The sequence below is a fragment of the Thermobia domestica genome, chromosome 11 (genome assembly GCF_964235325.1).
Source record: "Thermobia domestica chromosome 11, izTheDome1.hap1.1, whole genome shotgun sequence".
NCBI classification, from domain to species: domain Eukaryota; kingdom Metazoa; phylum Arthropoda; class Insecta; order Zygentoma; family Lepismatidae; genus Thermobia; species Thermobia domestica.
In genome coordinates this window covers 144785142-144800043 of record NC_137464.1, presented here as the reverse complement: position 1 = coordinate 144800043, position 14902 = coordinate 144785142, and the positions used below count along the sequence as shown (strand labels likewise).

General features: G+C 37.6%; 1 protein-coding gene across 2 annotated transcripts in view; it reads right to left on the bottom strand.

Annotated features, from left to right (window-relative positions):
* Positions 1 to 1132: 1132 nt before the first annotated feature.
* The window catches only part of LOC145663674 (uncharacterized), an 82534-nt gene continuing 68764 nt past the window's right edge, over positions 1133 to 14902 (bottom strand). Inside the window, exons 5-6 of one of the 2 annotated variants that reach the window (XM_081729770.1) lie at positions 6888 to 7044; positions 1133 to 1415 (exon numbers count right to left, since the gene is read on the bottom strand). In XM_081729770.1, coding sequence (XP_081585896.1) covers positions 1195 to 1415; positions 6888 to 7044 — 378 coding nt within the window. In that variant the 3' untranslated portion in view covers positions 1133 to 1194. The remainder of the gene's footprint in view (positions 1416 to 6887; positions 7045 to 14902) is intronic. The other variant, XM_081729771.1, reaches the window with a different exon arrangement.

Sequence of the window (14902 nt, the reverse complement as noted above, 5' to 3'; positions counted from 1 at the left end):
GCAGATATAAAGAAAGGCAGCTTAAACGCTAATTCAATTGCTGCGTGATTTAAAACCGGTACTGGAGCATCAATACGTGTACCACTGCAGTACATAAAGGCGCAGTGATGTAAGCTCTGTCGAGTCTACTCTTAGTAGTAACGCTACAGAAAGTGAAAGCATGCGGCGAATTAGATGTAATCAGCGCATCGTGAAACTTGACAGCACGCATCAGCTCTACCAAGGAATGACCAGGAGGTGAAGGAGTGAGAGAATCACGAGGATCTATCACCGCATTAAAACCACCAACCAATATGCATCGATTTACTCCGGGACAAAGACGGAATTGTGGTGGAATAAAACTGTTCACTTTCTCGTGCCCTGAGATAGCCAGAATGCTCATATAAAGCAACGATACAGATATTTTGAATGCAGCAGCGAATGGCTTTACAATCAGATGACAGCGCAACTCGAGCATAGGTTAAACACTTCTTTACTAAAATAGCAGCACGTGTAGATTGCTCACAATTGACAATTGCGTTATAATCACTAAGAAACTTAAACCAAGAGAAAGTCAGCTTCGATTCCAGGTGAAGAGCAGCAAAAATTTAATTTTATAATAATTCACTTTCATTTATCATCCGTCTCCTTTGGCCTAAAAGGGCATAAGCGCGGAAGTTAAACTAACATATATTATACGACAGTTGAATAGGAGATTTCTTCTCTTAATCAAATGACAGCTTTTTCAGGAGAGTAGTCTTGAGTGAGGCTTCTCCTGTGTTTTTGTCATTCACATCAAGCAAATGTCAGGATGGTTTCTAATATGCAGATCCTAGCTCGATCTTTTCTTCTTTCCAGGAGGACGAGTCATTCCCTCATACATGACACACTTAATGTCATTGATGCCCAGAAATACGAGTGCATAAATACTTAAATTTTCTCATCCTATTTTCCAACGCATTGAAGTCAGTTGTAATTACTTCCATATCGTACAAAGGAATTTAGTGAAAAGCATGTTCCTGTTCTTCGTAGACACTGCAATCATTAGATTCTTTGCTAGACATGTGCATATTTATAACAGATATTGTAGCAGTTACGAGCATCGGCAAGTGTCTATCGTTAGAATATTAAAATCCAAACAAATATATTTTTCTGAACTCGATGCTCCTTTATTACAAAGAATTCTAAAACAAAAGAATGTGTCATTGTACACAGCTACCAGACCATATTTAAGCTGTCTTCTTCTTCTATCGTAAACGTATCATCGACACTACTACTCTCGAGCGCTACCTCCTGATCAACTCCATTTGTGGCTTCTGTGGACACATCCTTTTCTCCACTACTATCCGGTATAGTGTTAGTCACGTCTATAACATTTCGCAGTACTTCACAAAGTGTATACCAACTTACTAAGTCCCACCACACAAGAAGTAAACCTGAAAATTATATAAAAGTTATTACTAATTAATTATACATTAAAACAAACAAAAGAAATATTTAAATACAAGGTAAAATGTTACGATAATCTTTGAGGAGCAGTGCTAAATATCAAATCTGATGTTGGCTAGAAATTAAGATCTTATCTTTATTAATAAATGTTATGTCACTCGTATCGGAAGTCTTATACAACATCGTGTCCGTGGATTTTCTTCAGGTGCTAATGATTCCTCCTACAAACTCATTTCAACGATTCTCTCATAATCATTCACTTGTATTAATCATGTGTCTCCCTTAGCCTAAGGATTATAATCGTTTAACGTTAAACTGAAAGATTTCTTTTTATTTCGTTCTTATAAAATGGTTTTGTCCGTCCGTCTGTCTGTCGACAGGTATCAGAACAAAAACGATAAGAGATATTGAGATGAGTTTTTTTTCAATTGATTCAACGTTCAAAGGATAGATTAAGTTTCCCCCATTAACTCTCTACTCAAACTGGAAGTGGTTCAAATTAGTAAATTCCGGTTTCAATGTTTATCGGCATAGAACGAAAACGGTAGCAGGAGCGGTTTCTCGCAGGCGATTCAGCGTCTCAAGAAAACATACTAAGGCTCGCTATAGCCAAATTTGGGACCCACACTTTGGCAGTCAGAAGCTCAACATTTTTTCAAAACTTGTAAATGCATGTACCATTACCATTGTCCCTTAGTATTGAAATATGAGAAGAAAAATTTCAAAAGAAAGAAACGATTGTGAACGACATAGAAGCGACAAGGAGTAGACAGCACGTTCGAAACATATTTCTTACAATTTCTTGTATATATTTGTATTGTATTAACCATATTTCGTCTTATTGTATTATTGACGAATGTACAGGAAAGAGTTGGCATCTCCTTCTCAACATTTATGTTCTATACTTCTTCCAACTTCAGTTGAGAAAGAAAGAAAAAATCTCTAGAAGAGGTTCTTTCAGAAACTAGCAATTTCTGTACACTGAGATTTCAATATGCTGTCGTTGGTGGATGCCATACGCCTTCCTGATGGAGTGCTCGTATCCATATTCTTTACTTCATGAATAATAATGAAATGAAGAATATAAATTCCATACATTTTATAATACAACAGTATTTATATTTGACCCTGAGTAGAAGTAAAATATTCGCAGCCTACTATTAGCGAACCTATAGGAAGTCATAATGGTCCATTGGGAGAGCGCTCACATTTGGTTTCAGGAGTCAGGAATTTGATCTTAGACCATATAACTTCCTGATAGACGACATATAGATAGAAAGAAAGAGGAATAACTCAAATATAAAATACTTTTATCAATCATCCGTCCCGTTTAGCATATAAGGAATAATTGTGGGAAGCAGTGTTTCTTTCAGAAAAGATGTTCCGGAGAGGCACATATTATCTTCACACGGTACTATTTTATTTATTATTATATTATGACGTATTATTTTGATCCCCTCCTTCATTTCTCGAACCTCTGCTGTATGTTGGATTGATATTCCTCAAATCCTAACCTTGCATGTGTAAATGTATCACCATCTGACCCCATATTTGAATCTCTCTCCCTCCTCTCTTTTTTCTCTCTTAATGTCGTTCGTCAAGAACTCACATGGGCTGGGATCAAATCTCCGACTCTTAAAATCAGATGTAAGCGATGTACCAATGGACCATCCTGACATGGATTTGGGACATTAACTCCATCTCATGGACAAAGGCTAACTACATTTTATACTATGTGATATTTTGTTGTGGTTTTCACTAAACTAATGAACTATTCTGAAGAAAACCTGTTATTTACACTAGAGAAGTATTTCAATAATTAAGCCCCTCGGGAGAACATAATGGTAAGAGACACCTTCAGTAAACTTGAGTTATTGGTGGAATAGGTAGTGACCAAAACATAGAAGAGTATATAGGTAGTTTAATTTCGGAAATGCACTTACAGAAATCAGATGTGAAAAACGTGTATCCTCCCTATCCAAAATCGTTCAAGTTTTTCGCCCATAAAACAAAATTGACACGGTCAACCGTCTAGAGGTTTCCAAATTTGGATTCTGTGTAACAAAATACATTAAATCCATGCCCTGGTGTCCGCTGCATAGAATTTTTTTATATGACTTTATTACGTGTAAATTCGCTATCCAAAATAATGTTAGCTAAAGTTTTTGTCTATAAAAAATTGATACAATAGATCGTTCTGGGGTTTCGAAATTTGGATTCTGTATATATATATATATACACTGCTCCACAAAACTTAAGCAACCCGAGAGAACGTGGTATAAGCGACGTGTGGTGCCCATTCAGCACTGGTTAGTGGCATGCACATACACAGAGACGCGTCAAAGACACACAGGCAAGGCAAGCACACGTTCTATCGCATAAGCAGCACCGTTGTAAGCGCGGTGAACAAATTATGCCATGAGGCGTACACCACAGCCCAGTAGTGTCCGAGGCTCCAAGTATTGGGTTAGTGGTTCTTGTGTGGGGTACACACCTTGCAATGACTGATAGACGACATTTGAGTGACTTTGACTGCAGGCGAATAATTGGGCGGTTGGAATTGGGTCGATCACAAGTGGAAGTGGCGCAGAAATTCAACGTGAACAAAAGCGTTGTGTCAAGGTTGTGGAGTCGCTTCCAAAATGGAGGTGAAGTCAGTAGACGTCATGGAGGAGGCCGTCCGAAGAAGACGTCGGCCGTCGATGACGAATTTCTCACAATTTCTGCCAAACGTAACCGTCAAGAGTCACGCTCTCAACTGGCCAATGAGTTGTTTCAGGCTACAGAACAACGCGTGAGTCGTGAAACTGTTCGTCGTCGGCTCAACAGAGCAGGACTGTATGCAGAAAGGCCTGTGCTGTGTGGGCCATTGAAAGTGGAGCACAAACGTGCGCGTTACACATGGTGTCAGGAACATGTTGCATGCGGGAACACCAGTGGGCGCGTGTCATGTTCTCCGATGAGTCGAGATTCAGTTTGTCGTCTGATTCTGGTCGGACTTTACTGTGGAGAGAGCCAGAAACACGCTATCATCCAAACTTCATTGCTGAACGGCCGTCTATGGCGGTGGTTTCATTATGGTGTGGGGTGGAATTATGCTGAATGGGAAAATGGACCTCCATATTGTGCAACATGGCACTTTGACAGCACAACGGTACCGGGATGAAATTCTGAATAGACATGCGCAATTTCCGCGGAGCATTTGACCCAGACTTCCTGTTCATGGATGACAATGCCCGCCCACACCATGCACATCTTTTTTCCGACTATCTGGAGAGCGAAGACACTACGCGTATTGCATAACCTGCATATTCACTGGACTTGAATCCCATCGAGCATGTGTGGGATGCTCTTGCACGGCGAATAGCCAAGCACAGTCCACCACCACGCACTCTTCCTGACCTGGGAACAGCTCTCCTCGAGGAGTGGCAACATCTGCCGCAAGACTTGATCAACACTCTGATTTACATCATGGAGGCCAGATGTCGTGCCTGTATATCTGTTCGTGGTGGTCACACGCCATATTGACTGCCTATGCCCTCGCACAATCCAGCTTCACCTGTTGAGGTATTGTTGTGCTGAACTTTTTGGTCACTCTGTACGTCCTAACTGTATTGTTCGTCTTCACTTGTGTTGCATTGTGCATCAGGACCGTCGGTTTGTTCATTATACTTGGTGCAGTGATGGTGTCGTTTTATTTTCTGCCACTTTCTTCGAGTTGCTTAAGTTTTGTGGAGCAGTGTATATATAAAAAAACACATCGAATCCAGACCTGGGGTCCGCTGCAAAGAACTTTTATTTCTTTGTATGGCTGTGTTACGTGTATATTCCCTATCGAAAATCACTAAAGTTTTTCGCCCATAAAACATTGACAAGATCGATCATCCTGGGGTTCCGAAATTTTAATTCTGTGTAGCAAAATACATTGAAACCATACCCTAGTGTCCGGTGTACAAAACTTTTATTTTTGTGTGTGTGGCTGTGTAATCAAGCTCACTCCACACTCTTCGAAGTGTATCCGGCGTGATTGTGTTGATAGCTTCTGTGATTCATTCCTTCAGAATTCCCATAGTTGGGGGTAGTGGGTGTACGTAGAGACTATGTGTTCGACCTACCTCACAGGAAGAAATCATATACAGTAAGATCCGGTGACCCAGAGGGCCACTAGAGGGTCACTGTGTCCAGCACGACCAATCCATCTGTTTGGCAGGAACTCATTGAGAACTTTGTGAACATTGAGATGCCAGTGCGATGGTGCTTCGTCTTGTTAAAAATGACAATCACCTACTTCAGTAATTTGTGGCATCAACCTGTTTCGTAACATATTCAGGTAACTTTCGTCAGACACAGAAAGACCTTCAAAAAAAAAAAAAAGGCTCATAAACTCTCCATTTTGATATGGCACAAAGAAAATTACACTTGGGTGAATCACGTTTTACTTCCAGCATGACATGAGGATTCTTCGGTCATCATATTCGCACATTGTGTCTGTTAACCTTTCTATGCAAATGAAAGCTTGTTTCACCTGAAAATGAATTTGAACATCAGATTATCATCATTTTCGAGTAATTGCTGGAAATCCGAAAAGAACTGCAGTCGCTTTGGATGATGTTCAGGTTTCAACCAATTGCAGTTTATACGGATGAAAGTGCAAGCAGTTGCGTAACACCTTGCTAACTGTGTTTCTTGGGGTTTGTGGTTCTTGGCTAGCTTGCGCAAAGATTTCTTGGGGCTCCGTACAAAAGTTTCCCTCACGAGATCAACAACTTGCTTTGCCACCGGTGGTTGGCCAGAATGCCCTTTTGGCATGTCACAGATACACCCTTCTTCTACGAATTCGTTATACCAATTCAAAATTGACTTATCCGAAGATGGTTTCACATCAAATTTGCGCCTAAACACACGTTGCAAAGACACAACGCTGTTGGTTAAGTGAAATTCCAAAACAAACCAGTTGCGTTGCTGTTTGGCGATCGCCATCTTGAATTTACTGTCCTCTACCGGAACAAAATGTGAATGTTAGAATTGTAAGGGAGAAACAGAATTGTTTAGAGTTAGTGCATTTGAGTTGACATCTTATTTACAAAGATATTGCAAAAAGTTTTCATTTTTAAAATGGTCCACAAGAGCTTGAAAAATACAAGATACATTAAATCTATCTTACAATATCTCTTATGTTCAGTGAGATAATAACTATCGTAAAAACAGGGAACAGATTCATACTGAAACTGAATTCACCAAAATCTTCAAATTACGTGAAGGAATTTACACGGCAGATATAAAGGATATTTCTTGATTACTAAATATATAAATAAAGTGAATAAAATGCTTGGTTCCTTATTGTCTTCCGTGTCGCTCCCAGGAAAACAAAAATTAAATGTTTATTAGACACTAGAATATACATTGAATTATAGTCTCTAACTACAATATAGAAGGCGAAAATACAAAATAATACATACGTACGAAAACAAATGCTACAACATGATGTGCTATTGAATATATGCTAGGCTCCATTGTTGCTAAAACGATCATCCATGAAATGCTATTAACGAGGAGCAAATGAATAATTTGGCAGAACGTAATTATAAGCCACTGAGTCTTCAGCAGAAAATGGTCCTGTAAAACAGAACACGTTCATACACCAAAATATGAAAACTAAGAGTAATAAAATATAAATACTTTTTTTTGAATGAACATTAATAAATAAGTTATCACTTAATCTTCAAATAGGAGAGAGGACAGCTCGATTGTGTTTCAATATTTAATATATGATAATGGTTAATTAATTTTCTCTCTCCAAAACATTTGTGGTAGACCCTTTCCACAGAACTCTCGAGGTGACGCCACCTCAAGGTTGGCAACACTGCTGTCCAGTCGGCGAGCCTATGAAGCGGCTATACTCGGCAAGCAGCGGGGGAGACTCGTCCACTTCAAACTCGACGGCGGCAGGAGCAAGTGGCAACTGGAAATTCAGCGTTGGAGGAGTAAGTAGTGAGCTCCTAGTGAAGCAAGAAGTGGAAAACACATGCTACACGGCGGACAATCATAACTATCACAGTTTGTAGGAACACTGGACATTGGACAAATATTTACTTAACTATTTTTGCACTGTAAAATACTTTTTAAATTGTATATTTAAAAATAAAATGATAATCATGCCTGTTGTTCTGAATGGTTGAGAAACGTGTTCGCTTACTCTGAGGGAAGAACATAGACTGGAAGTATTTGAGAACAAGATCCTGAGACGAATATTCGGACCCAAGAGGAACGGGAATGGGGAATGGCGGAAACTTCATAACGAGGAACTACATAATTTATACGGTTTACCCAACATTGTTAGGGTCGTCAAGTCTAGGAGGCTTAGGTGAACAGGTCATGTAACTAGAATGGACGAAATTAGAAATGCTTTCAAAGTCCTGACTGGAAGACTAATCGGAAAACGACCATTAGGAAGGCCTAGGCGCAGATGGGAGGACAATATTAAGATGGATCTCGAAGAGATAGGAATATAAAGTAGCAACTAGATCCAATTGGCTAAGGATAGAAGTCAGTGGAGAGCTTTTGTGAACGCGGCATTGAACCTCTGGGTTCCATAGGCCATAGAGTTAGTTAGTTAGTTATATTTAAATATTGAGTAGTGTTGAGCGCAAGAGTTTTGGTCTTGCAAATCGTGCAAGTCTTGCATGCAAGACCAAGACCAAGACCAAGATTCTTGCGCAAAAGTCTTGCACAAGTACCGGTACTACTTGAATTTCTTTTTATAGAATATAAAAAGGGGAAAAAGTCATTACATCTTTCACTTGATTTTCTTGGCTTCAGTAAAAATGCTATTGGAGTTAATGTGTTCCCAGTAGTTTATACAATCCGTGTGTGTCGATCTGCGCCTGTAGCATATAGCTACAGTATGTCGTTTTCTGAATCGGTTTTTCGCGTTTTCTGTAGTTATTTGAAGCCACACAGCTATCGTTCTAATCAAAGCTTGTTGCACACATAGAAATGTGTCATTGGTGCAGCGCCTGCCATGAGGGGAGGGTGAACGGAGTGACGTCTCCGGGCGCCGAAGTAAGGGAGCACAAAATTCGGGAGGAAAAAGAAAAGAAAGAAAAAGAGAGTAAAAAATTACTCGGAATATTTTAGATCAACAGCAGTATTTTTCACTCTAATATTTAATTTGACCAGGGTCAGATTTATACTTTTTGCATTAATAAACACTTGCTAAAAGCGCCCCACTCATTATTTACACCCGAATCACTGGGAAAGGGGAACTTACCTCATTGCTATTCTTGAGGAAGATTTTGATGTTAGCATTTAATCATTTTTACTACAGCAGAGACATTTACTGACAATTTTCCATACGAAGATCTGGGATTTATTTCACATTATATTGTAAAAAGTAATAAAAAGTGCTCAAAATCAAGGAATAGCAGGGTTTATTTTTGAAAATTTTCCTTGTTTTGCGGCAACTGTGGTGGCGCTTCGCGGCTCCTCTGTCGAACTCACTGATATTAATATGCACGGGGGCGCCCTTGTATACTCTCTCCCCCAGTGTGCGAATTAGATAATCTATATTGGGGGGATAAAATTAGGCCAAAGGACATAGTCTGAAGGTTCAAATTTCAAAATGAGACAATAAATGCCTTACCCCCATATATATATATATATATATATATATATATATATATATATATATATATATATATATATATATAACTAACTCTATGGCCTATGGAACCCGGAGGTTCAGTGCCGCGTTCACAAAAGCTCTCCACTGACTTCTATCCTTAGCTAATTGCATCCAGTTTTTCCTTTGTATTCCTAACTCTGCGAGATCCATCTTAATATTATCCTCCCATCTGCGCCTAGGTCTTCCTAATGGTCGTTTTCCTATGGGTCTACCAGTCAAGACTTTGAAAGCGTTTCTACTTTCTTCCATTCTAGCTACATGACCTGCCCACCTAAGCCTCCTAGACTTGACGACCCTAACAATGTTGGGTAAACCGTATAAACTATGTAGTTCCTCGTTATGAAGCTTCCGCCATTCCCCATTCTCGTTCCTCTTGGGTCCGAATATTCTTCTCAGGATCCTGTTCTCAAATACTTTCAGTCTATGTTCTTCCCTCAGAGTAAGCGACCATGTTTCGCAACCATACAGAACAACAGGCACGATTATCGTTTTATATATTTTAAGCTTCAAATTCCTCGACAGAATTCGCGACGACAAGAGATTTTGAACCGAGTAGTAACACGAATTCCCTGCTTTTAGTCGACATTTAATTTCTTCGTGAATATGATTTTCGTCTGTTAATATTGATCCTAAATATTTGAAAGTATCCACTTTATCAAAAGCATTATTTAATATTTTAACGCCTCCACAATTTGCCGTATTACGGTATTATATATATATATATATATATATATATATATATATATATATATATATATATATATGTGTGTGTGTGTGTGTGTGTGTGTGTGTGACATCTGTAATAGATAAGATATTTATTAATTTAATAAATCTACCAACAATAACTATGCACATATATATTGTCTAACATACACACACCCCACTAAACCTTTCTGAACGTGTTTTAATGTTGTACTCACTCTTGTCTCCGTAGCTCTCTAAGGTTTATTTAGTTAATAATTTGGCTCGAGCGATAGCCATGATCACAAGCATATGTTAATTTTTCCACTCATATTGAAAGCTTCCACTTTGTATTAATACATACAGGTTGCGAAAAGAAACCTACTTCAGTCTTGTGAAAATCACTAAAATTATCAGTTAAACCGGACATTTTTTTTTAAAAGAAAATCTAGATATTAGCCTATCAAATAAGAAATGGATTGTTGCTGGTCCCGATTTCTCACATCAAGGTCAAATCGAAGGCCAAATATTTAAAATTTCTCAATTCAAATTTCGAGCTTGTGCTTCTACTTCCCGCTAAAGCTGTGCTCATCACGACTTTTTTTCTCCAAATATCGATTCCGTGATGGGCACGGAAAGTCAACACTAAAAATTACTTTACTGTTAGGTTGACAGGGTGTCTACTGGAATACCAGAAAGTAAATTCATGACTTTTTCATGACTTTTTATGACCTTTTTGTTCAAATTTTCATGACCATGGCGATAAAAATTTACCATTAGTAATAATAAACCCCTACCATCAGTGGTGCATCGGAACTATGCGAGTTGCTAGTCTTAAATATCACTTATTGTGAATCTTAAAGAAAGAATCTAAAATTCTGCCGCCTTGTGCTCGAGCACAGAATAGCACTTACCTAAATACGGGCCTGCTCTTACCAGTGAAACACTCTATACTGTATTTGAAGTTTTAATTCTGAGTATAATTATCCATCTAGCAGAAATTTGTCTGAAATTAAGCACTCAGAGAACTGCCCAAAGACAAAACAAATTATAAAAGAAATACGTTTTAAAAAAAAATAGATCATCAAATTTAAAATCTGCAAACTCAAACGAATAATATTATTTGCATAAGTCTAAAGGCCCAAAAATACACAATTTACATTTCTTGGAAGTAAAGAAATAGCAGATCAGAAAGTTGGACAGTAAAAAGTTGTTACTATATTACAGAGACTAGAAGATGAAATGGGGAGCAGCTAGGAAGACAGTAAAGTACCAGTTAGCCAGCACTAACTTGTGGGGGAAATTCTCACAATTACTGACCTGATACAACTGTTTCAGTACATGCAGTATGAGGTATAAAAGTATGAAGTAAAAAATATACTTTGAGATTTCAGATTTTCATGACCAGTTGGGTAAATAAAAGACTTTTTCATGGCTTTCATGACCACTAAGCAAAATATATGACTTTTTCATGACTTTCATGACTTTCATGACCAGTAGACACCCTGGTTGAAGATGAGTTGATTCACTATGGGCTACGTTATTCAAATAAAGTAAAACATTACACTGAAGTTTTTCAGACAACATTAATTGCGGGGACAGCAAACTGTACAGCGAAAAGATGGAAAAATGAAAGGTTAACTTTAAAAAAAAAACCCGCTCCAGTTGAAATGCTTATACCACGGAGAACCAGTCGTATTAACAAATGCTGAAACAAATCTTGAATTATTCGCTTATTCACCTAAAAACCACCTTCATTAACATGTCTGCTCACTAGGAGCGTATCCCCCAGCGTGTACGTTAACATATACTTACGAGAGAATACCTATATCTCAGTTTTTGAGTACAGTTTCAAAAGTTCATTTCCGTAAACTGTAAAAGCAGTGATTACTATGCTAATTATCAGAAATTAAATGCAACTTTTGAGTTGCATACACACAACCTACTAGGGAATGAAGACCATGTGCTAACAAAGAGTACACTGGAAAATGAAATAACATGTTATAACAAAAATTAAAATAAGATGATAATCGATACAAATATAGAGGATGAATATGACATATCCGAACTTCGCCAAGTATGGTAGAAGAAGCTATTTGTTTACTTCTTCTTGGCCAACCGCTAAGAACATTTATAAATCTATATGTGGCTTTGTTATTCGCAATTAGTACATTCAAATTCACAAACGATGACGAACTGAAGGGTACGAAGGTACAGTTGCAAGTAACAACCGTAGTCATAATAATATAGTTCTACTAAACAACGTTGAAAATAGTGGGTAATTAGGTGGTAAGTAGAAATGACCAAAACTGAACAGTTTACATCGATCATTTCGAAATACAGCTAGAAGATTAAATTTACAAGAAATAACAAAAATCAGTGAAATTTGGAGTTATACTAAGCATAGTTTGAGGGGGAAAGCGAGCATCCCCGGTGGGGATACTTCAGCTGACATCTTTGGGGGGGAACAAAATGTGATTGAGGGGGAAAATCCCCCTCATCCCCCCGGTAATTCGCACCCTGCTCTCCCCGGGCGCCAATTTTCTACGCCACGACACTGCATTGGTGCTATATTACGATGCGTTCCTGCTTTTTTAAAGAATGATTGGGATTGCTTATCGGGAAATCAGACAGTATGTATTCTACAGGTGTGTTATCTGGAGTAAACTTATAAATTTGACCTTCGGGCTGGTAAAGTTTGTCGACTCGTCCTGGGATAAATATACCAAACGAGGGATTTGGTTTTCACTCTTCAGCAGCTTTGCTTCAGGCAGTCTGCAGATAAAACGCCATCAAACTCCAGTAAGGAACTGAATGCGAAATTGAAAGAGCCTTTCTCATTCAGTACTGAACAGACATACCTACACCTCTTTAGCTTCGAAACAAGTCCATTGATTTTTTTAAAATTAACATCTTAGATTTTAATTCTCGTGGTTTTCCCGTTTTCTCCCAGTTTCTTCATTCATTTCTTATTATTACCGTCTTCCTTACCCTTGGTGCATAATCGTGGGACGTTAAACTAGATATTTCATTTTATTTCCAAACATATTAGTGGTGTTTTTCTTACAAAACTAAAGAGAAATGTAGTATTGAACATCGGTAATTCCGTACACCGTAGGTGCCGATTACATGGGTATGGCCTTGACTCCGAGGCTCAAGCATCCGTTGGAAATTTTTAATGTCTGTTCATAAAATTAATATTGAAATAACATTTTCATACATTGACTTAGTGCATGTGACCGGAAGCTTGATTTCATGCCCTGATGCTTATACGCTGAATAATTGTTTATCAATATAACTTTTAGCCTCCTTAGGTATACGACACATGTGGCGTGACTTGGTGGCCACAAGAGGTTAAAATAATTGTGGACGAATTTTGGAGAAGAAATGTTTATATCCATGCAGACTTCCTGGAAACCCTGCCGACGCCCATGAACGGAGGTGAAATGTAAAAACAAAAAGAGGAAGAAATAGTTCTTTGTTTGATGAGAGAGACTTTAAATAATGATGTTAATTTTCATCTTATAAATCATTGTGTGATTTTTTGTTCTTTTTTTTAAAAAAGAAAAGAGGAGAATTGAAATAATGAACATTTAAATGTTTTAAAAAGAATAAAATTGAATGCTGTTTGTAATTTGTTCAGAGCGTAAGGCAAAAAGAAAGAAAGAACGATTGTATGTATTACGTCAGCACTCAATGGAGTATCCGTGCGCTTCTGCCTTGTGACTGGAGGTCGTTTCGTGTAGCTTCAGTTGCAAGCCAGAATGGGAAGAGGATAGTTAGAGAGTCAAACGGACCTTGTGATTGATTCAACCGTGAACGTTCGTTGTCACTGTCTGGACTTAGGTTTCTGCCGAGTCGAGCTGAGAAGCGTTGATTTGATAGAGGAGGAATTCAAGGGCGATATCGGAGTTGTTATTATCGTACTCTGTGTGAGCTGTATAAAAGGACGAAACTTTCTTTGTTGCTGAGGTGTTGTTAGTCTTCGTTCATGGAAGATTGTCTGTTCGAAGTACCCTTTAGTTGAATGTTACAGTTGAAGCCAGAGAAAGGGAAACCATTGGGAGCTGATTACGGTAAGTGTAAAGTAGTAAAACCCGTAGAATATTCCTTTGTCCTTGTCTAATTCACGTTTGTGAGGTCGTCCGTTTGAATTCTCAAGTTGACATAATTTGCAGTCCGATTTGTTCAGCAGTTTTCTCCTTTGAATGAAGTTTCAGTATATTTAACGTCCCTATTTTGTGCATTGAAATTGAATTGCTATTTAACGTTCCAATTTTGTGCATTGAAATTGAGTTGCTATTTAACGTCCCTATTTTGTGCATTAATATTGAATTGCTATTTAACGTCCCAATTTTGTGCATTGAAATTGAATTGCTATTTAACGTCCCAATTTTGTGCATTGATATTGATTGGCTATTTAACGTACCAATTTTGTGCATTGATATTGAATGGTTAGGATTTTGATCTCGTTATTCGTTGAATTGAATAATTTACTTAAAATTAGAATTATAATCATAATAGTTAAAGATCAAAGAATCAAATTTGAGATTTTTGAAGCTTCTCTGACGTTGAATTTACTAAACGTGATTAAAATAAAAAATTACTTCTTACCTAATTTACTGAATAATTTTGTATAGAATCTTGATTCTAAAGTCAACTTGGGTAACCATTGATTGCTGACTTTTGGTTGCTTTTTGCTATATTGGTTGATAAATTAAAATATAATTGTGAAAGGGCAATTTGCAATTACTAGATTATTGTGTTTAGAGTTGTTGAAATCAATTAATCAGAAATATTTGGATGAGAAAATATTTAACTTATTGAATTTTTTTAAAGAATTTTCAAGTTGCTTGTTGAATCTAGGATTTATATTCGTTAATTAATCTCAAATTATTATTGTTGGATTTCTATTTAAAGTTAATGAAAATAAATTTATACAATTGGTTATGCGAGTTTACATTTCTATTTTTCTACCATAAAGACTGTTTTATGCTTGTATTGTTAAGTATTACTGGAATAGTTTTGTTACGTTATCAGTCGATTTGATATCAATTGAGATAAAGCTAAGAAGTATAATTGGTATTTCTTTGGTATGTTTGACCCCTC